Genomic DNA, 22,092 nt, shown 5'->3' on the forward strand with positions numbered 1-22,092 from the left:
AATCTTCACGCTGGATATTCAGCACTGTATCTTTAATCTGTCCAACCGTAATCACCTTGCAGTCCTGTATTTTCATCCTGCACCAGTCCCACAGAAAACTCCCCAGGCATAGCTCCCACTGCACATTCGCTTTGAATTTTCACCCTGCCCAGTTTCCATTGAGCTTTCAATCTGTGCAGACCCAATTCCTTCACCCTGCCCAGTGCCCTTGAAGGGAAAACCCTGATACCAGTATTATTTCATCCCACCAAGTTTCCCACCCACCCTGCTGTGTCCTAATGCACGACTGTCCAAAAGAAGGTTATCTAAGATTCCAACAGGATACAGAATTGGCTTCATTGGTAGGAAGCAGAGGGTGGTGATGGAAGGTTGTTTATCGGACTGGAGGCCTATGACTAGTGGCAGCCTGAGAGATCGATGACGTGCCCATTGCAGTTTGTCATTCATATCAATGATTCGGATGAGAATGTACAAGTCACGATTAATAAGTTTGGATGGGATGCAGACGGGCACAGAATACAGCTCAATACTTTGCAAGTCTTTGTGGAAATTGTACAGCTGCGGATAGATAAACATCTCGTCAGTATGTTATCTGTAAAAATCTACAAATTAATTCATCATCCCCAGGGGGTTAGAATGGACTCACCGTGTTTCGGGCTTAAGATGGGAAATGGGTCTCCAAGTTTCCAGAAAAAGTACATGAATGTCAACCAAACGACACAGGCAAACAGGAATCTTTTTCGCTGCACTGAAGAGAACATGATGATTATTTCCACAGAATCACAGAAAGATGCAACATAGGAGATCATTTGGCCTAAGGTGCTCAACAATTGCTCTTTCCCTAGAGCTTACAAATATGCCAAGACCCTCTAAGAAACCTGTGACTGAATTTGCCTGCCACGCATTCCAGATCATTGTAATTCACGGTATCAAACATTTTTCCATCTCCCTCCAGTTTTTTTGGGTACAACATGGAAACAGCCCCTTCAACTCACCGAGTTCACGGCAACCATTGATTACCCATTCTATGTTATCCCACTTTCACATCCACTCCGTACACACTAAGAACAGTTGACGGTGGCCAATTAACCTATGAACCCACACACCTTTGTGATGTGGGAGGAAATCAAAGCAGCCAAAGAGAACCCATGTGGTCAGAGGGAGAATGTGCAAAAACCACGCAGACCGAAGCACCCAAGGTCAGGATCAAACCCAGATTTCTGGCGTTGATAACCTTAATTTTGTGTAACCAACTATCCTCTCATTAAAACAGGTTTCACTTTCTCCCTATCTACTTTACCAAAACCTTTCATATTTCTAATCCATGCAACATCTTGATGACTTCTTTTCCACTCTCTCCAAAGCATTCACATTCTTCCTGTAATGCAGCAATCAGAACTGTATACAATAGTTTAAATGTGCCTTCAGCAAAATTTTATATAGCTGCAAACTGTTTTCCCAAATGTTACACAACACTCTGAGCGATGAAGACAAATATGCATATACCCTCTTTTCCATCCTATCTACCTTATAGAGTCATAGTCATAGATTGATAAGGTGTGGAAACAGGCCCTTCGGCCCAACTCGCCCACACCGGCCAACAATGTCCCAGCTACCCTAGTCCCACTTGCCTGCGCTTGATCCATAACCCTCCAAAACTGTCCTATCCATGTACCTGTCCAACTGTTTCTTAAACGATGGGATAGTTAAGCTCACAGATGTTAAGCTCACCAGCCAACATCACTGGTTTCACAGTGCTACGAATAACTAATGGACTAAGTAACACAGGTAACTAATGTACCTTAATCTTAATGATTAGACTACTATGAAGACCTTTTGAAGGCTTTACTGAAGTCCATGGAACATAAGATGCAACCTTCCCCATTTAATGCCAAGTTGACTATCCTGAATAAGGATTTTCCAGATGCAATATGGATCATCACTCCACTTTAGATTCAGATTTATTAATGTGATATCTCTATTACTAAGTTCCAAAAAAATACTAAAACCCCTTCCTGCATCGTCATGGCTACCAGCAAGAAGCTTGCACAATGGCCCAACACAATCCATTCACATCTTAAAACAGATCCAAAAGACCAAGTTCAATTTATTTAAAAAATCTCTTCCTCCTGATAAAATCCCTATATAGCCTCACCCCTTCTTTTCTCCCATTCTGCAACATTCCAGGATCTTCCCTCTCTTCCGATTCCAGTCTCTTAATCATTTCAAATGTTAACTACTCCAATACTGATGGGTGTGCCCTCAGCGGCCAAGATCTGAGTGCTGTAGTTGCCTTTCTAAGCATCTTCATCTTTTTCTCTTTTTGTCTTTAAGACATTTATTAAACCTTATTCTTTGACAAACATTTGAACACTGCCCTATTCTCTCCAAATTATAAATTGGCAAACATAGGGGCAAATAAATATGGGCAGCATAGCGATAGACTTGCTGCCTTACAGCACAAGAGACTCGGGTTCGATCCTGACTATGCTGTCTGTATGAGTTAGTACGTTCTCCCTGTGACCACGTGGGTTTTCTCCCGGTGCTACGGTTTCCTCCTACATTCCAGACGTGCAGATTTGTAAGTTAATTGACTTCTGTAAAATATCCCCAGTGTGTTGAATAGAAATAGTGCACAGGTGTTGGCTGATTGGCGCGGACTCGGTGTGCCGAAGGGCCTGTTTCCACCCGGTATCTCTAAACTACAACAAAAATTTAATTTGAATACCAACATCTTTCACTCTCTCACCATTTAAAAAAATGCTCTGCTTTTTTTACATTTAAGTGCATGACCAGACATTTTTCCACATTATATTCCTTCTTTAAGGTTAAAAGCAAGCATCGGAATGAAACATTTTGGCATCTTTACTAGTATGTTAGTATGTAACAATAGTCTTGAGATAGTCTTTAGTTCAACCTACTGTAAAAATGCAATTTATTTCATATTTATACACACTGCAGCATGATATAGCATGATTACTTACAAAGTCGAATGTTGCTGACCACGAAATAGCCGATGTAGAAAGGGACGATAAAAATTAGTGCCACGAGTGTGACATATAAATTCAATTTCCAATGAAAATATCGTGAGCTGGAACAAGTTAAAAGTATAAATCAGTCTAAATGCATTAAAATTTCTGCTTTGCCAAAATGCAGCTATTGAACAGCTTAATTAATGACTGTTACTTATGTTTTTTATTTGTACAGTAAAGTCCTTACTTAGCATCTGGAAATAAAATTTAGGTTCCTTATTCTCTGGAGTGTAATTATATATCCAAATGGACCTAGTGTCTCCATCTGGCAAGTATTAATCCAATCCAATGAGACCAAGGTAAACATAGCACAAAAAGTAAGGAAATTTGTGTTTGGTAGATTATTTATTTGTTGTAACAATGCTTCTTGGCAATAAATCTTATACTGTTGGAAAGCCTGTTTATTTCCCTTTTAAATGGTGCCACATTTGTAAGGAACATGCATTTGTGGGATGAGCAGCAGAGCTGAGTATATGGGTTGCGCCCATGAAAAATTTGCCAAATCTTCTCTGCCAATGCCAAACAGCTTATTCTGCTGTTGCTATTGACTTGTTTTGAGCTTCTGGTACCCCCAGGTGCTGACAATCAGGTGCCTGATTGGCACCTGATTGGCAGCATCTGTGAGCATGGGCCTGCTACAGTGGTCAGTAGGTGTCTGCTCCAAGAATCGGCATGCCACGTTTGACTGATCTGGATAGGGCCCGTGCGATAGGGCAACTTCAAGCTGGTGTTCCGCAAAACCAAGTTGCGGCATTATTTGGAGTGAGCCCTAGTACCATCTCCAAAGTGAAGGCCAAGTTCCATATAACGGGGGATGTCAGAGACAGGCCGCGAAGTGGGCGTCCCAAGAAGACGACACCCGAAGAAGACCGTTTCCTCCCCCTGTCAGCATTTAGGAACCGTAGGCTGTCTTCTACAGATTTGCAGTCAAGGTTTGCAGGACGATATGGCCGACGGCTCTCTGCCCAGACAATTCGGAACAGACTGCACGCAGCCGATCTCCGGTCTCATAGGGCTGCCAGGAGGCCTGCCATGACTGCCCTTCACCGTCAGGCCCGTTTGCGCTGGTGTCGGCAACACGTGCACTGGAACCTGAACATGTGGAGGAACGTTATGTTCAGCGATGAGTCCAGATTCTGCCTACGGCTGTTGGATCATAGGGTCAAAGTGTGGAGAAGACGCGGAGAACGCTATGCTGATTGCTGCACCGATAGAGTAACATCTTTTGGTGGAGGCAGTGTGATGGTGTGGGGCGGCATCTCCCTCACTGGAAAAATGAGGCTTGTCATCATTGGAGGCAATCTCAATGCAGAGAGATATCGAGATGAGATTCTGCAACCAGTGGCAATCCCATATCTCCACAGTCTGGGACCGAACTCTATCCTCAAAGATGACAATGCTCGCCCCCACAGAGCAGGGTTTCTCAGAGACTACCTCCAGAATTTGGGAGTGGAGAGGATGGAATGGCCTGCCAGCAGTCCTGACCTCAACCCCATTGAACACTTGTGGGATCAGCTTGGGCGTGCTGTTCGTGCCAGAGTGACCAACACAACCACGTTGGCTGACTTGCGACAAATGCTGGTTGAAGAATGGGATGCCATCCCACAACAGTGTGTGACCAGCATGAGGAGGAGGTGCCAGGCTGTTGTGGCTGTGTATGGTTCTTCCACATGCTACTGAGGCTCCTGTTTATTAAATGAATAAATTGTTAAATTGCCAATATGTCTTGTTTCTTCAGACTTCAATCATCCAATCCACCAAACAACACCGAACAAGTGTCAATGGCAGAATAAGCTGTTTGGCATTGGCAGAGAAGATTTGGCAGATTTTTCATGGGCGCAACCCACATACTCAGCTCTGCTGCTCATCCCACAAATGCATGTTCCTTACAAATGTGGCACCATTTAAAAGGGAAATAAACAGGCTTTCCAACGGTATAAGATTTATTGCCAAGAAGCATTGTTACAACAAAGAAATAATCTACCAAACACAAATTTCCTTACTTTTTGTGCTATGTTTAGATAATTGGAGACTCTTAGGCTCCCAAGTACTGCGTCACTCACAGTAAATTGATTGCCTTCGATTCAGTACACAGATCAAAAGAAGGCTCAGACTAGATGCAAACAGATTTGATAGGATAACAATACCTTACATTTGTTCTGTATAACAATGAACGTGGAATGAATCTGGGTGGCTACCTTGCTGGCCTAAATTCACCATTTCTACCCAATGGCAAGAACCATCGTCTTCCATTTTCTATACTAGTTCAATTTCATTGAAATATTGCTTAAGATATAAGAACTGAAGAATTAGAAACATGCAGGTAATTCTATTCTTGTGCATGCACTACCATTCAATAAAATCATGACTATGTTTTTTAAGATACCACCAACATAGATCACATAATCCTTGGATTCCATAATTCAAAAAAAATATTATTGACCTCTGTCCTAAATATTCTCAACAAAGGATCTTCCCCGATATTTTTGGTTAGAGAATTCCAAAATATCACTATCCCTGAAGAAATTTCTTCTCATCTGAAACCTGAATAACTGATTCTTCACTTCCAATGGTCCCAGACAATTCAGCCAGTTAATCCTTCACCACCTTGTCAAGTCCTGCAGAATTTCAATGAGATGATCTCACAATCTTCTAAACTCCAGAAAATAAAGGCATAGTCTGATTAGTCTCCTCACAGCACCACACACTCCTCCCTGCCTCCAACTCAGGAATCAATCTGATGAACCTTCCTCCACTCTATCACGTTTCTTCTTGTTTATGTCACAAGTCCATGACTTGTGTACACTATATGAGATATGATATCACCGGGGAATATTATGAAATAAAAGATTCTCAGTAAAGACTAGCGGCAAATATGTCATCACCCTAATAACTATATGATCTGTTCTCATAAATCCATATCTAGTGATCTTTATAAGAAATAACCCTCCAAACAGCTCAAAGTAAACTGCACATGAAAGAAGGAAAAATCGTTTTGCTCTTTCGGTTATTCTTTTTACTGCTCTGATAAAGTGTGCAGTGTGCTACCTTTATGTCTTTCCAGTCTTAAAACTAGAGCAACATCATGCAGGAAGAAATGATGTTGTTCACACAAAGGATGGTGGAAATCTGGACTCATTCTCATAGAAAACTGAAAATTCTAGAAAACTATACATTTCTAAGATTGCATAAAAGAGACTTCAACTGAGGTCAATGAATATGCTGTTGCAAAACACGAGCCCTGAATAGACTTGAAGGGACAAATGTTTTACTCCCGTTCCTGTTTGGTATAGTTGTTGGTTGCTGCCACCTCTTCTCTCAACCCCCTTTTAATATTCCACGATGTAAATCACCTGGCATTGGTAACTTTTTCCACCCACTCAATTAATCTTCAGGAATATTTTATTGTTAATGTTAATGTTCACATCTACTTATGTTGCGTTTAACATACATTTCATTAATTTTATCAATCTTCCAAAAAACGCTCAATCCCCATAAGGCAGAAGTATGATTTAAATGAAACAATGGCCACAAATGATAACTAAAGCCAGATTGTAGAATTGTGACAATGTGAATGTTGGATGTTCTTTGAAATCCATGTCCAAGATACTGATATAAAAGCCGTTTAAAAATGAAAGCTGTTGAAAAATGACAAGCACTAAAATATGTATAGATTAAGAGTACCTGAGCCAAAAAATGCAGCATAAATTTTAGAGTTGGCTCTTGGAATAGTTCAATGAAAACACATTAACAGTTGGTGACTGAAATCCTGTTGGCTCAGATTGTATACATCGGAAACAAGCAATTCTTAAAGGCTGATTTAATCTCAAATCTCACACAACAGAGATAACAATCCAAATGTGTCACTAAAACTGAAAGTCTGACACACGCATACATTTGCAGCAATATAAACAATCCTGCTGCACTATTCAAAGAGCAGAATTCTGCTTGATGACTTGGCTAAACTAAACTAAACTAACATAAATGAGAAAAAGATTTTATAGTAATCAGCACATTATAGTTTGCAAAATCCTGCTGTGAAGCAGACCTTCTTGATCGTTAACATTATCACAGTGACTGCCGTACAAAAATCCTTCCCTGAGATTGTGAAAGACGTAAAAGAAATACAAGTCTATTTTTCTTTCAACCAACATCACCAGAAACAGTTTATCTGATCATTCACTACTGCTGTTTATGAATGTTTGCTGTGTTCAAATTGATTGCAATGTTTCCTATATTGTAACACTGACTACAAGGAGCTTCTTGGGTTATGGAAGATCTGACTTATGAAAATTTGGTTTTACACAAATTCTCCCAGACTCTGCCCTCAGGCATAGCACTCAAATCTCTTCATCAGGAAACAATGCATAGGTTAACCACCAAAAAAATGTTTGCCTTCTCCAAACTCTCCTTTAGACAAGATCAATTGTCATGAACCCCAAGTCATCTCACATTAGTGCACACTTTCTTTTAATAAACTGCAGATATTTGATCGCTGATTAGCGGATTAACTTCACCAGCCACTCAACAGGGTTGCATTCAAATAAATATTTACAGTAACTCAGTGGATCGTCCAGTTTTGTTTTTTAATCCAGATCCTAGTCTATTGTGTCTCCAGATAAACATTTGTCACAGTTCACTTGCTAGTAACAATTCTTTTCATCTACACTGTCTTTCTACAGCCTACTCTTCACAAATCGGTTCCGAGTGGCTGCCAAGGCTAAATATTCCACATTACGTTTTTTGAGAAATTCTGCTGTAATTTTTGATAACCATCTTCGTTGTGTAGTTGCAAATGTACTAATTATGCTCTCTACATTCTCATCCAAATCATTAATATAAACCACCAAAAGCAATGGGCCCAGCACTAATCCTTGAGGCACACCACTAGTCATAGATCTCCAGTCCCAAAAGCAACCATCTACAATCACCCTGTGCTTCCTTCCATTAAGCCAATTCTCTATCCATTCAGCCTGCTCTCCCTGGATCCCACGTGATCTAATCTTCCAGAGCACCCGAACATAGAACCTTATCAAATGCTTTGATGGTGCCCATAGAGAAAACGTCTACGGTTTTGCCCTCATCAACCTTTTTGGTTACTTCTTCAAAAAACTCTTTTAATTCATAAGACACGATCTCTCATGTACAAGAACATGCTGACTATCCGTAATTAGCCCCTGTCCATCCAAATGGATATATATCTTATGCCTCAGAATCCTGTCTTGTACCTTGTTGCCTGCCACAGATGTCAGGCTCACTGATCTATAGTTCCCAAGTTTTTCCTTGTGGCCCTTCTTAAATAGAGGCTCACTATTAGCTAGTCTTTTGGTACTTTATGCGTGTCTAATGATGATTAGTACAGATGTCAGAAAGCATCCTACTTTTCAGGTGTTTCTTTGGCCTTTGGAAAAGGCATATCAATTGGCCAGAGGAAGCAGCAAACCAGAGGACTGGGTGAAAATTAATTCCAAATACATGTATTCCAAATCAGTCTTTAAGGAATTCTGCTACCCTTTATATACAACTCAACTCTGATGCTTTTGTGCAGACTAGGGGGTTTAAACCCAAGCAATTACAATAAAGGATACTTATTCACAAAATGCTGGAGTAACTCAGCAGGTCAGGCAGCATCTCAGGAGAGAAGGAATGGGTGACGTTTCGGGTCGAGACCCTTCTTCAGACTGAAGAATGGTCTCGGCCCGGAAACGTCACCCATTCCTTCTCTCCTGAGATGCTGCCTGACCTGCTGAGTTACTCCAGCATTTTGTGAATAAATACCTTCGATTTGTACCAGCATCTGCAGTTATTTTCTTATACAATAAAGGATACACTCACCTGCTATTTAAAAGACCCAGAATCTCAAAGATGATGAGTTCAAACATAGTGCAGGAGAAAGCAAACATCACAGAGAAAACTATTTGGACAACATACTGTCGGACCTACAACAAAAAAGAGAGTTGGCATTATACTCTTCACTTTAAACACAAGGAACACTGTTGCATTTCAAAGAGAGCATTGAATCACATGTGGAAAACAAGGCATTCAAAGTAAATTGAGGTGGTTAAGAACTAAGGAAATTAGCTCCAGTCTGTGCATCATGCTTTCGTCATAGTCATACAGCATGGAAACAGTTTGTTTACCCCAATTTGTCCTTGGAGACCAAGATGCCCCATCAGCTTATGTTTGGTCCATATCCCTCTGAACCTTTCCTATCCAAGTACCTGTCCAAATGTATTTTAAATGTTATTATAGTACCTACCTCAACTACCTCCTCTGGCAGCTCGTCCATGTACCCACCACCCTCTGTGTGAAAATGTTGCTCCCAACTCACCTTAAACCTATGTCCCCTACTCTGAGTAAATGACTGTGGATTCAGCCTATTTGTCCCCTCATGATCTTATATCCCTCATAAGAATACCCCTCAGCATCCAACTCTCCAAGGAATATAGTCCTAGACTGCCCAACCTGTCTATAACACCAAAGTCCTCGAGTACTGGCATCATCCATGTAATTCTTCTCTGCACTCTTTCCAGCTTAATGACCTGGTATAAAGTTGTTTTGCCCAGTGGTTGTGTGCGAGCCTTTATTCTTCACATTGTCTTCCTGCACTTTCACAGCCAGCATCTCTGGAGAACATGAATAGGTAATGTTTCGTGTCAAAACCCTTCTTCAGACTGATTTTATATGTTCATTATACCTAGCTCTCTGTGTGGTCAATGTTCATTATACAATGCAATTTGTGTGCTCTACATGTGGTTTAACTGAGGTACCCAATATCTACAGCTGTCCACAGAGCTGTGCATATGGCCTAATCAAGATACATGCAGTTCAGTACTATCTACAGTTCAGTGTGAATTTATTGATGGGGAATTTACCTCATAGTCCTTGAACAACTGGCGCATAAAGAAAAGCCATCCAAAGCCAAAAAAAAGTATCTGGTGATAAAAAAAAGAAAAAAGAAATCCAGTTACATTGGAGCACCAAAAGAGTTCAACAATTGTATATATTGTGTAGCAAAGGTAAATGGCTCAAGACGCATTACAGATATTAAATCCCACAATATTTAAGACCAAAATGAATGGGCATGGGAATGTTAGGACAGGTGATCAATAGCTTAGTCAATGAAGACAGTAGATGTCTGCAGATGTTGGAATCTGGAGCAAAAGAACTAAACTAAGAAATCACCAGGTCAAGCGGCATTTGTGAAAACATGGAGATAGTCAACATTTCAGGTTGAGACCCTGTTTCTGGACTGAGTGTAAAGGAAGATGGCCAGTATATAAAAGTGAGAGAGAATGGTGAGACAGTCTGGCAAGTGATGTGGACCCAAATAATTGAGGGATCAAATACAGATAGAACCAGGTTGGAATTTAAAAAAAAAAAAGGTGAACAAAGGAAAATATATAATGGGTGGACTGGTGGGAGTGGAAAAGGAACACCAGGCGATGTTGATTGTCTGAAATTGCTAAATGTAATGTTTATATCATTGGGTTGTAAGCCACCCAAGTGGTACATAAGGCACTGTTCTCCCAGTTTGGCCTCACCGTGGTAGTGGAGAAAACGGAGGACAGACAGGCCAGTATGGGAAGGGGAGTTGAAACGACATACAACCTGAAGCTCAAGATGGCGGATGTAGAGAGTGTAAATGCACTGTAGAACAGTCATCTAGACTATGCTAGGTCGCACCAATATAGAGGAGGCCACATTGTGAGCATCGAATCCTATGGATGAGGTTTGGGGGTGGAGAGTGGAGGTTTAAAGATCATCCTGAAAGAGGGAGAGATATAAACAGAGAATCCAGGACATGGTTTGGGGCTAGGATAGAAGTTGCAAATTTGGATGCGATTAGTGTCCAGAGGGCGAAAAGAGACAGATCTGCCTTGAGTACACTGGAATGGAATGAAATCAATGCCATTCTCTTGGCTCTATACTTGAAAACCACATAAAATCAATAACTTACATTTATGCTTTTAATACATTAAAAAAATATCATTAGGAACAGACTAAAGATTTGATCAATTATGCAGGTTTTAATAACTGAGATAAATGACAAAGGCAGAAAGAAATTTGTGAGTGAATTGTAGAATTTTGGTCCTTGTGGTGCTGAAGCCAAGCTCACTGATATAGGAACTACTGCAACCAGCTTCCGCGCATCAGGAATCATTAACATTTATGGAACAAGAGGAGGCCATTTGGCCCACTTTAGCCTTGCTGTCAAAAGAACAAACAAAGTTAATTCCACTTCCTGGCACCCAATGCATAGCTTTTACAACCTCATCTACTGCATTCGGTGCTCCCGGTGTGGGCTCCTATATATCTGCAAGACCAAGCGCAAACTGGGTGATTGTTTCGCTGAGCACCTACGCTCAGTCCGCTTTGGCCTACACGATTGCCCGATTGCCAAACCTTTTAACTCCCCTTCCCATACTGACCTGGGCCTCCTCCGCTGTCAGAGTGAGGCCACACGCAAATTGGAGGAACAGCATCTCATATTTTGCTTGGGCAGCTTCTAACCCAGTGGTATGAACATTGAATTCTCTAATTTCAATTAACTCCTGCATTTCTCTCCCCCCCCCCACATCATGATCCCCCCCCCCCCCACATCATGATCCCCCTCCCTGACCCTAGACATCCTACTAATTCCATTGTTCGCACCCTTCCTGATGTCATCTTTTGCCGGCTGTTTCTTCTGGCCTTCTCTATCTTTCAGTCTGTCCGATCCAAAAGGTCACCTATTTCTTTTCTCCAGAGATGCTGCCTGACCCGCTCTAGTTACTCCAGTATTTTAAGTCTATCTGTAGCTTTTTGCAAACAGAATTGTGATAATCTGTTTTAGTGACTTTAATTGGTTGGGGACATTGATGATGACACCTCGTGGAGAAAGTAGTAGAGTTACAAGACTTTTTAATGAAGGGTCTCAACCCGAAATGTCACCCATTCCTTCTGTCCCGAGATGTTGCCTGACCCGCTGAGTTACTTCAACATATTGTGTCTACCTTCGACACAAACCAACCTCCCTTCTATTGACGCCATTTATACCTCACGCTGCCTTTGCAAGGCCAGCAGCATAATCAAGGACAAGTTACACCCAGGCCACTCCCGCTGGGAACAATCTGCTGGTGTGCGTTTTCACACTTCAATACATTTTGGCAGATGGGCGAGTGGCCAGAGGAAATGGTAAAGGCAGGTACATGGATAGGAAAACTTTAGAGGGAAGATAGACACAAAATGCTGGAGTAACTCAGTGGGGGGCAGGCAGCATCTCCCATTCCTTCTTCCCAGAGATGCTGCCTGTTTCGCTGAGTTACTCCAGCATTTTGTGTCTATCTGGTGTAAACCAACATCTACAGTTCCTTCCTGCACAAAGTTTAGAGGGATCTGGGTCAAACGCGGGCGAATGGGACGAGCTTAGGAAGGCATCTGTGTCGGCATGAACGAGGTGGGCGAAGGGACTGTTTCCGTGCTGTGTAACTCCGTGACCCATGCTTGAATGATCTCTCATAGGAGGAGAGTACGCCGGCATCCACAGGCCTGGTTACCCAGCGGTGGCGGGTCAGGGGAAAGGCGGTAGAATGGGGCCGAGGATGGCGCCGACAAGATGCACGCAGGGTGGGAGCCTTGGCATAGGGCGCTGGGGGAAGCGGCAGCGCCGGCCTGCGCTCCCAGCTACTGACCTGCGAGGAAAACATGATGACAGAGTCCACAACAAACGACATGGCGACCTCCCGCTCCCGCACGCGTCATCACCGCGCGTCGCGGCGTGACGCAGGGCGAGAGGAAACCATGGCAACGGGAGAGGGCGTGTGGGGGTAACTGAGAGGGATGGTGACAGGCTGTGGGTGATTGAGGGAGTGGGAGAGCGATGAACTGATTGAGGGAACGGGTGAGGGATGTTGGTGTGAGAGTGGGCGGGTGAAGCCGGGGAAGGGAAGGGGAGGGGAGGGGTGAATGAGGGAGGGAAGGGTGAATGAGGAGGGGGAGGGGTGAATGAGGAGGGGGGGGGGTGAATGAGGAGGGGAGGGGTGAATGAGGAGGGGGGGGGGTGAATGAGGAGGGGGGGGGTGAATGAGGGAGGGGGGGTGAATGAGGGAGGGGGGGTGAATGAGGGAGGGGGGGTGAATGAGGGAGGGGGTGAATGAGGGAGGGGGGGGTGAATGAGGGAGGGGGGGGTGAATGAGGGAGGGAGCGGGTGAATGAGGGAGGGGTAAATGAGGGATGAGAGGGTAGGGGTGATTGAGGGATGAAAGATGGTTAGGGTGAACGAGAGTGAGGAGAGGAGGGAGGGTCAATGAGGGGGGAGAAGATGAATGAGCGAAGGGAGAGGAAGTAGTGGTTGAATAAGGGTGGGGAGGGAAGGCGTTAGGGTGAATGAGAGAGGAGAGGGGAGGGTGAATGAGATAAAGAGGGTGAACAAGGGAAGGGAGAGGAGGGTGTAGATGAATGAGGGGGGGAAAGAAGGAGTTAGGGTGAATGAAAGAGCAGAGGGAAAGGGTTAGGGTGAATGAGGGAGAGAAAGGAAGAAGGAATGGGTTAATGAGGGAGGGAAGAAGATGGTGAATGAGGGAGGGGAGAGAAGGGAATAGATCAGCGAGGGAGAGGAAGGAAGGGGTTAAGGTGAATGAGGGAAGGAGTTGGGATGAATGAGGGTAGGAAGGGAAAGTGTTAGGGTGAATGAGGGAGGGGAAGGTGAGTGAAGGAGTGGGTGAATGAGAGGGGAAGGAAGGTGAAGGAGTGGGTGAATGAAGGGGGGAGGGTGATTGAGGGAGGGAGGAATAGAAAGAAAGCATTGTGATCCGACTTGAAAATACAGCGCTGTGCACACTCTCTGTGGCTTTGATAACTGGGGCTCAGAACCAAAAATAGTCTTTCCAGTGTCTTGTAACGGTCACTTTCCTTGCATAGATATTCCATACAATAGACAATAGGTGCAGGAGTAGGCCATCCGGCCCTTTGAGCCAGCACCGCCATTCAATGTGATCATGGCTGATCATTCTCAATCAGTACCCCGTCCCTGCCTTCTCCCCATACCCCCTGACTCCGCTATTGTTGTTAATAGATCCGCACACCTCTGTTAATAGACACAGAAACATAGAAAAATAGGTGCAGGAGTCTAAAATCAGTGCCCCATTCCTTCTATTTCCCCATATCCCTTAATTCCTTTAGTCCTAAGAGCTAAATCTAACTCTCTTGAAACAATCCAGTGCCTTCTGTAGCAGAGAATTCCACAGATTCACTACTCTCTGGATTTTTTATTTTTTCCTCATCTCAGTCCTAAATGGCCTACCCCTTATTCTTAAACTGTGACCCCCTGGTTCTGGGCTCACCTGCTTCCTGCATCTAGCCTGTCCAATTTTTAAAGAATTTTATATGTTTCGATGAGATCCCCTCTCATCCTTCTAAATTCCATTGAATACAAGCCCTGTCGACTCATTCTTTCATCATATTGCAATCCCGCCATCCCGGCAATTAACCTGGTGAACCTACACTGCACTCCCTCAATAGCAATAATTTAATTCCTCAAATTAGACCAAAAATGCAGACAATACTCCAAGTGCAGTCTCACCAGGGCCCTGTACAACTGCAGTAGGACCTCCTTGCTTCTAAACTCAAATCCTCTCATAATGAAGGCCAATTAGGTTTCTTCACTGTCTGTTCTACCTGCATGCTTACTTTCGGTGACTGATGTACAAGCACACCCAGGTCTCTTTGCACCCCCCCCCCCCATTTCCTAATCTGACACCATTCAGATAATAATCTGCCCTCCTGTTCTTGCCATCTAAGTGGATAACCTCACATTTATCCATATTATACTGCATCTGCCATGCATATGCCCACTCACTCAACCTATCCAAGTCACCCTGCAGCCTCATAGCATCCTCATCGCTGCTCACACTGCCATTACACTGTCTATGCCCTGTTGCTATGCAAGATTGTTTTATCTGTGTAGCACACCTTCCAGTTAAAAAAAACAAACTTGGCGGAATTTAGCGCATCAGGCATCATCTATGGAGAGGATGGACAGATGTCTTCCCTCCACAAGTGCTGCCTGGCCCACTGAGTTCCTTCAGCACTTTGTTTCTTGCTTGAGGTTCCAACATCTGCAATGCTTGTGTCTCTTTCCAGTTTAGTTTGCAGCACTTTACTCTTTTCACTAAAATATGTCACTTCATACTTTGTGCTTTGTTTAATTGTGAGCGAACCTATCCATTTTACCACCCTCTCCTCTCCTGAAGACTGCCACTATTCTTGTACACCTGTTCAGACTGTTAATAAATCTAAATAATTATAAACTGCACACCTTAACGGTATCCTATCTTTCTGTATGCTTGCTATAGTTTTGATTGCTGACCACCAGAGAGCAGCAGCAAGCAACATAACGGTTCCTTTGAAGACAACACAAAAAGCTGGAGTAACTCAGCGGGACAGGCAGCATCTCTGGAGAGAAGGAATGGGTGACGTTTCGGGTTGAGACCCTTCTTCAGTTTGATTACTATGTTCCACATTAAAGCTCCAGCTAGTGGAAGAAACGAATGCTATTGGGAGAATTCCTTTTGCAAGTGGCATTCTTGAAAAGGATGCTCATTTAATGAAAACCTTATGCTGGAAATCTGCAAGGTAACAGAAAATGCAGGAGGCTAGCTTTCAGTCAGTGAATTGAATATAGGAGTTGGGGTGTCATGTTACAGCTGCATAAGATGTTGGTCAGGCCATATTTGGAATACTGTGTACAGTTCTGGTTGCCCTGCTGTAGGAAGCATGTTATTAAACTGGAAAGGGTGGAAAAAAAGATTTACAAGGATGTTACTGGGTCTGGAAGGTTTAACTTTATTTTAAGAAGATACTGCAGAGGCTGGTCTTTTTGCTGTGGGGCACAGGAGACTGAGGGGTTACCTTAAAAGAGGTTTTTAAATCATGAGGGGTATAGATAAGTCACAGTTTTCTTCCCGAGGGTAGGTATTGAGTAAAACCAGAGTGCACTGGTGTAAAATGAGAGGGGAACATTTTAAAAGGGATCTAAGGGTCAACATTTTCACACAGGGGATGGTGCATATTTCGAACAAGCTGCTAGGGAAATTGGTTGATGCAGGTACAATCATGACATTTAAAAAACACTGGACAGGTAAATGAATAACAAAGATTTGGATGGATGTGGGCTAGACAGGCAAATGGGATTAGCTTGGTTAGGCAACTCAGTCAGCAATGATGAGTCAGGCCAATGGGCCTATTTATGTACTGTGTATTCTGACTTAAAGCATGTGCAGGTCAGGCAGTAAGAGATATAAAGTTAACGTTTAGGGTGAGGTACCCTGCATGGTGTATAAAGAGCTGATCAGTATGGGAGAGAGACTCAGATACTGCATGTGCACCAGCATTGAACAAATCTTTCTTAGTCCCAGCATTTTCATTTCTTCTCATGTCAGGCCACTGGTCTGGCTTCCCTGTCTACTCAATCCCTTCTTAAATAGAGGGGTTACATTTGCTGCCCTCAATCTGTGGGAATAGTTTTGGTCATCTGGTTGCATATGTCCTGAAGTAGCATGGTGAGAACCTGTTGATAAACCTGACATAGAGCACTTTGCTATGTTATAAATGCAATATCAATGTGTTTTGCTGTTTTTACGAAAAAACTGAGAGAACATCACAGCTGATCAGATCAAGGGTGTACCCACTTATTCACTGAAGAAATGTGGCAGCTAGTTTAGGTACAGAAATATTTCCCAAACAATATTAAGATTAAATGTTTCAGTCTCTTACTTGAGTAACAAATTTGGAGTGAACTACCTGGTTTTCTTTTGGATACCACCATGGATATTAACCTCCCCAAACCTTGTGCATGACCTTTTTAAATGTCTTATTGGAAAGAGAAAGCCTCTGCTGATGCAATTCTTACTCAGCATGGACTTGGAGTGTCAGATGGATATGTAGTCAAATCTCTGGAGTGGGTTTTGAACCCACAACCTTCAGGGTCAGAATAGTACCCATTGAACCAATATTTAATTAAAAGGGGTTCTAATGCAATCCGAATAGGGAGATTTTCCAGAGAAATAACTTAATTCTCTACCTCCAGCACCTTCTGTGCTCCACATTGGATATTTCAAAATATACCTAAGAGAAATAAATGCTTCAGCAGAGAATGAAGGTTTTGTCAATCGGGTGAGGTGAGGAAGGCTGGCAGGAATTTGTGGAACATTAAACACCAGCAGAGACAAGCTGGCCGAATGCCTACACATATACTGGAAATTCAATGTAATTTATGAAATGCAAAGTTCTATGAAACAAGGTTTGATATATTATTTTTTAAATTAATTTTATTTAAATTTTAACAAAACACATACATGTTACAGCTCATCGTACCCAATGATACCTACATTATAAATTCGATTATACATTATAAATTCGATTATACATGTATTGTTCTGTATTATCTCCCCACCCACAACCCCCCTCCCCCCACCCCCCAGTTAGAAAAAAGAGGAAAAAGGAGAAGAAAGAAAGAAAAAAAAAAAAAAAAAAAGAAAGAAAGAAAGAAAGAAAGAAAGAAAGAAAGAAACCTGGAGACAAGAAGGAAACACTTCCGGCTAATTTCTTATTAAATTCTTTTTAAGGGTATCAAAACAATCCTGAAATTAAATATTTCCAATTCTTAATCCTAGTTTTAAAGTGAATGGGTTCCAAAGTTTCAAAAAGAAATCATATCTATTTCTCAGATTATAAGTAGCTTTTTCTAATGGGATACAACTACGCATTTCTGCATACCATCTTTCAATTCTTATTTCCTTATGATCTTTCCAAGTGACCGCTACACATTTTTTTGCTATTGCTATTGCTAATTTGAGAAATCTTTCCTGATATTTATCTAAAATTAATCTTGGTAATATTCCTTTAGTATCTCCCAATAAAAACAACCTTGAATCCAATGGTATGGTCTTATTCATCAATTGTTCCAAAAAGTTTTTTAGGTCTTTCCAAAAAGGAGTTACCTTCGGACATGCCCATGTGGAGTGTAAAAAAGTACCCACATCCTGGTTGCATCTAAAACAAATGTCAGGTAAATTTGGATTTAAATTGTTTAATTTTTTTGGAGTTAAATATAATTGATGTAAAAAATTATATTGTACTAAACTATATCTCACATTAATAGTATTTTTCATACTTTCTAAACACAATCTTTCCCAACTTGGTTCATGAATGCTAATATTCAGATCTGTTTCCCATCTTTGTCTTGATTTTTGAATTCCTGTCTGTGGACTAGATTTTTGTAATAATTTATACATTGAAGATATAATTGTTTTTGTTCCCTTGCCCTGAATCAGGGATTCAATTCCTCTAATTTGAAATAAAAACATTGAATTACCTAACTTTTCACTTAAAAAAGATTGTAGTTGATAATAGAAAAAAATACTGTTCCCTGGAATTTGATATTTGTTTCTCAATTGAGAAAATGTCAAAAAATTATTTCCTTCATAGCAATCTCCTATATGTTTAATACCCTTCTGTTCCCAGACTTGTAATATTTGATTATTCCAAGCAAATGGCAGTAATCTATTTTTTACTAATGGAGTTTTAGCTGTTAGAAAGAATCTTTTATCATTAGCTTTAACTGTTTTCAACAATATATTAATTAAATGTTTTAGCAAAGGTGACTCTTGATCCTTAACTAATAGCTTCGCTTCCCATTTATAGATAAATTCTTCTGGGCATAGTTCTTTTATTTTATCCATTTCAATTTTAACCCTTGCTGTTTTTCCACCCTCTTGATAAAAGGATGAAATAAAACTCATTTGTGCTGCCAGATAGTAATTTTTAAAATTTGGTAATTGCAGTCCACCTAATTCAAATTTCCATGTTAATTTTTCCATAGACACTCTTGGCATTTTACCTTTCCAAAGAAAATTTCTCACAATTTTATTCAATTCTTGAAAAAAATTATTTGGTAAAGGTATAGGCAGTGTTTGGAATAAATACTGTATCCTCGGAAAAATATTCATCTTAATACAGTTCACTCTCCTTAGCAATGTAATTGGAAGATTCATCCATTTCTTCAAGTCCTCATCTATTTTTTTAATTAGTGGTTTATAATTTAGTTTATACAGATTGTTTAACTTATTATCTACTTTAACCCCTAGGTACTTCATGCCTTCTTTTTGCCATTTAAACTGACTTTCTCTTTTACATTGATCATAATTACCTTCAAAAAGAGGCATTATTTCAGTTTTGTCTTTATTAATTTTGTATCCTGATACTTTCCCATATTCTTCCAGTCTGAAATATAATTTTCTTAAGGATTCCAATGGTCTAGTAAGACAAATTAAAACATCATCTGCAAATAAAGTAATTTTGTGATTTTCCTGATTAACTTTAAATCCTTCAATGTCTAAATCTGATCTTATTAGCTCTGCCAGAGGTTCAATGGCCAATACAAATAAAGCCGGTGACAAGGGACATCCCTGTCTACTAGATCTTTCCAAATTAAATGATTGAGAAGATTGGCCATTTGTCACCACTTTGGCTTTAGGTTGTTTATAAAGAGCTTTTACCCAGTGAAACCATTTCCCAATCCGTACTTCTCTAATACTTTAAATAAAAAATCCCATTCTAACCTGTCAAACGCCTTTTCAGCATCTAAAGCATCTAAAGGTTTGATATATTATTGAAGAAGAAAGGGGAATGGTAGAACATTTGCTCTGGATATAGGTTGTAATCTTTCCTGTAAGCACACAGAGTGTACAAACATTATCAGAGGTAACATTTATTTATTAATTTATATTTATTTAAATGTTTTCGAATTTAAAACAGAAAGATGTCATTTATCCCATTTGGTGTATGCCAGCTCCCTGAGCAATCCCATGCCTCCACTGATTGTCTCTATAATTCCCAACAACACTCCAGATTCTACTATGTGCTTATGTGCTAGGAGCAATTAGATTCACCAATTAATTTACTAATCCACAATGAGAAAGTCAACTGGGATGTGGGAAGATTCTGGAAACCCAGTGGAAATCCACACATTCACTCGAAGAACGTGTAAACACTGGGTCTCTTTGTTAGGGATCAACTTCAGGAGCTCCAACCGCAGGAGGTTCTACCGCCCCGATCGATGGAGCCTCGATCGCCCATTTGCGGGGGCTTTAATCGGCAACTGCAGGAGCTTCGATCGCCCCGACTGCGGATGTTTTGATCACCCCGACTGCAGGAGAAAAGGAGGAAGAAGGTAGAAGTTATTCGCCTTCCATCACAGTGGGGAATGTGAGGTCGCCGACAAACAAGATAGACGTACTGCCTGCACTAGGGGGAGACTCGGAGGGATTGCTGTGAGTGCAGGGATCTTGGTGTTTTGAGGGGACATCGCGCCATGAGAACATCCTGGAGTCTGGTGAGAGTGTGGACGGCTTCCCGAATGTTCGGGCGGGCAGGGACTGCAGAGAGAGTGACAGCTGTCGGTACAACTCTGGTCACATCATGGTGAAGGAGCATGTGTGTGGCCCGGACATTGAACTGATGGCTGTGGGTCTCCGCTTATGCTGTGTACCCCCAGGGATTCTCATACGCCGCTGTGGTGGCTGTTTATGTTTACATTTTTATGCAGTTTTGTATCTTGTTGCTTTTTCTGGTATGACTGTATGGTAAATCAAATTTCACTGTACATCGGTACACGTGACAATAAAGGACCATTGAACCATTGAACACTTAATAGTTAGCACCAGAGGTCAGGATAAAACCTAGATCATTGGCGCTGTGAAGCAGCAGGTAATGAGCTGTATCATTGTTCCATATTAATGTGATTTACTCATTGCTATCTATCAATTATTCCATTACACTGAAAAAAATCTCTCCTTTGCAAGCAAGATTGGATATATTGTACAACAGGTTCATCACATGACCAAAGTTGGACACAAAGTGCTGGTGTAACTGAATGGGTCAGTCATCATCTCTGGAGAAAAAGGAATGGGTGACGTTTCGGGTCAGGATCCTTCTTCAGACTGGAATTCTTGTCAGTCTGAAGAAATGTCCTGATCCAAAATGTCACCCATCCTTTTTCTCCAGAGATGCTAACTAATCCGCGGAGTTACACCAGAACTTTGTGTCTTCCTTTGATATAAACCAGCATCTGCAGTTCTTTATTTCTTCATCAGATGACCATCTCCTCCAGATTCTGTAATATCTATATTCTCAGTGGTTCACAGGTCATTTGCCCGTGAATTAGAAAGCTGAGGGATAAAATCCCACACCGGATCCATCACCTTGAATCCAAGATGGCATTTTACTTCAGCAAAACGTGCTCCTTTTTGGAGATGCCATTTTTCAATGAGTGTTGAACCAAGATTTTATCTGCTCTTTCTGGTGGAGTTGAACAGTTTCATGGTATTATTTTGAAGAAGAGCAGGAGAATTATCCCTGGCACCCTGGGGAGAAGGATTATTCCACAAAACACAACACAAAAATATGTGATCTGGATATTTATCACAAAGCCATTTGTGGGATCTTGATTTGCACATACAGCCCACTATATTTTTTCTGTATTACAATAGTGACAATGCTTCAAAAACATCGGCTATTGTGAAATATATACATTTTTGCTTTTTTCACATACAGCCTTGCTGTCTTCAGTAAAAATGGAATTGCTAAACTTTTGCATGTGCCTAAAAACAAGTTTTAACTCCTTGTTCTCAAAGGTGTCTGACTAGACAGCCTCAGAAGCAAATTGGACTTAAAGATATCAATGTGTTCGATACAAAAGTATTATTCAGATTACAGAGTAATTCATAAAGTCGTTTCTTCTTAATTTAAACAAATAGCTAGATTCCTCGGGGTGATTAGTGAATGCAGTCTGTATTTCCAGAGGAACCTGATTCTTGTAATACAGTATGGCCATATAATTTTCTAGCTGTTGAGAACACAGCTTAATCCAACTCCCAGTTCTTCATGACATTAAAGAAGTATTTCTTTGAAGTCCCCTTTGATTTGTTGTTTGTTATATCAGTGACGTCATTACACTTGCAATGACTGCTCCATGTGGAATAAACACGTCTTTGATCAGTCCCAGAACACACACGTGCTG

General features: G+C 41.4%; 1 protein-coding gene across 2 annotated transcripts in view; it reads right to left on the reverse strand.

Moving 5' to 3' along the window:
- The window catches only part of LOC144595127 (Golgi pH regulator), a 51,989-nt gene extending 39,173 nt beyond the window's left edge, over positions 1–12,816 (reverse strand). For both annotated transcript variants that reach the window (XM_078402207.1, XM_078402206.1), the window contains exons 1-5: positions 12,707–12,816; positions 9,908–9,967; positions 8,868–8,971; positions 2,985–3,091; positions 647–748 (exon numbers count right to left, since the gene is read on the reverse strand). In XM_078402207.1, the coding sequence (XP_078258333.1) occupies positions 647–748; positions 2,985–3,091; positions 8,868–8,971; positions 9,908–9,967; positions 12,707–12,748 (415 nt within the window). In that variant the 5' untranslated portion in view covers positions 12,749–12,816. The remainder of the gene's footprint in view (positions 1–646; positions 749–2,984; positions 3,092–8,867; positions 8,972–9,907; positions 9,968–12,706) is intronic.
- Between the last annotated feature and the right edge of the window lie 9,276 nt (positions 12,817–22,092).

Source organism: Rhinoraja longicauda, chromosome 7 (assembly GCF_053455715.1).
Source record: "Rhinoraja longicauda isolate Sanriku21f chromosome 7, sRhiLon1.1, whole genome shotgun sequence".
NCBI classification, from domain to species: Eukaryota; Metazoa; Chordata; class Chondrichthyes; order Rajiformes; family Arhynchobatidae; genus Rhinoraja; species Rhinoraja longicauda.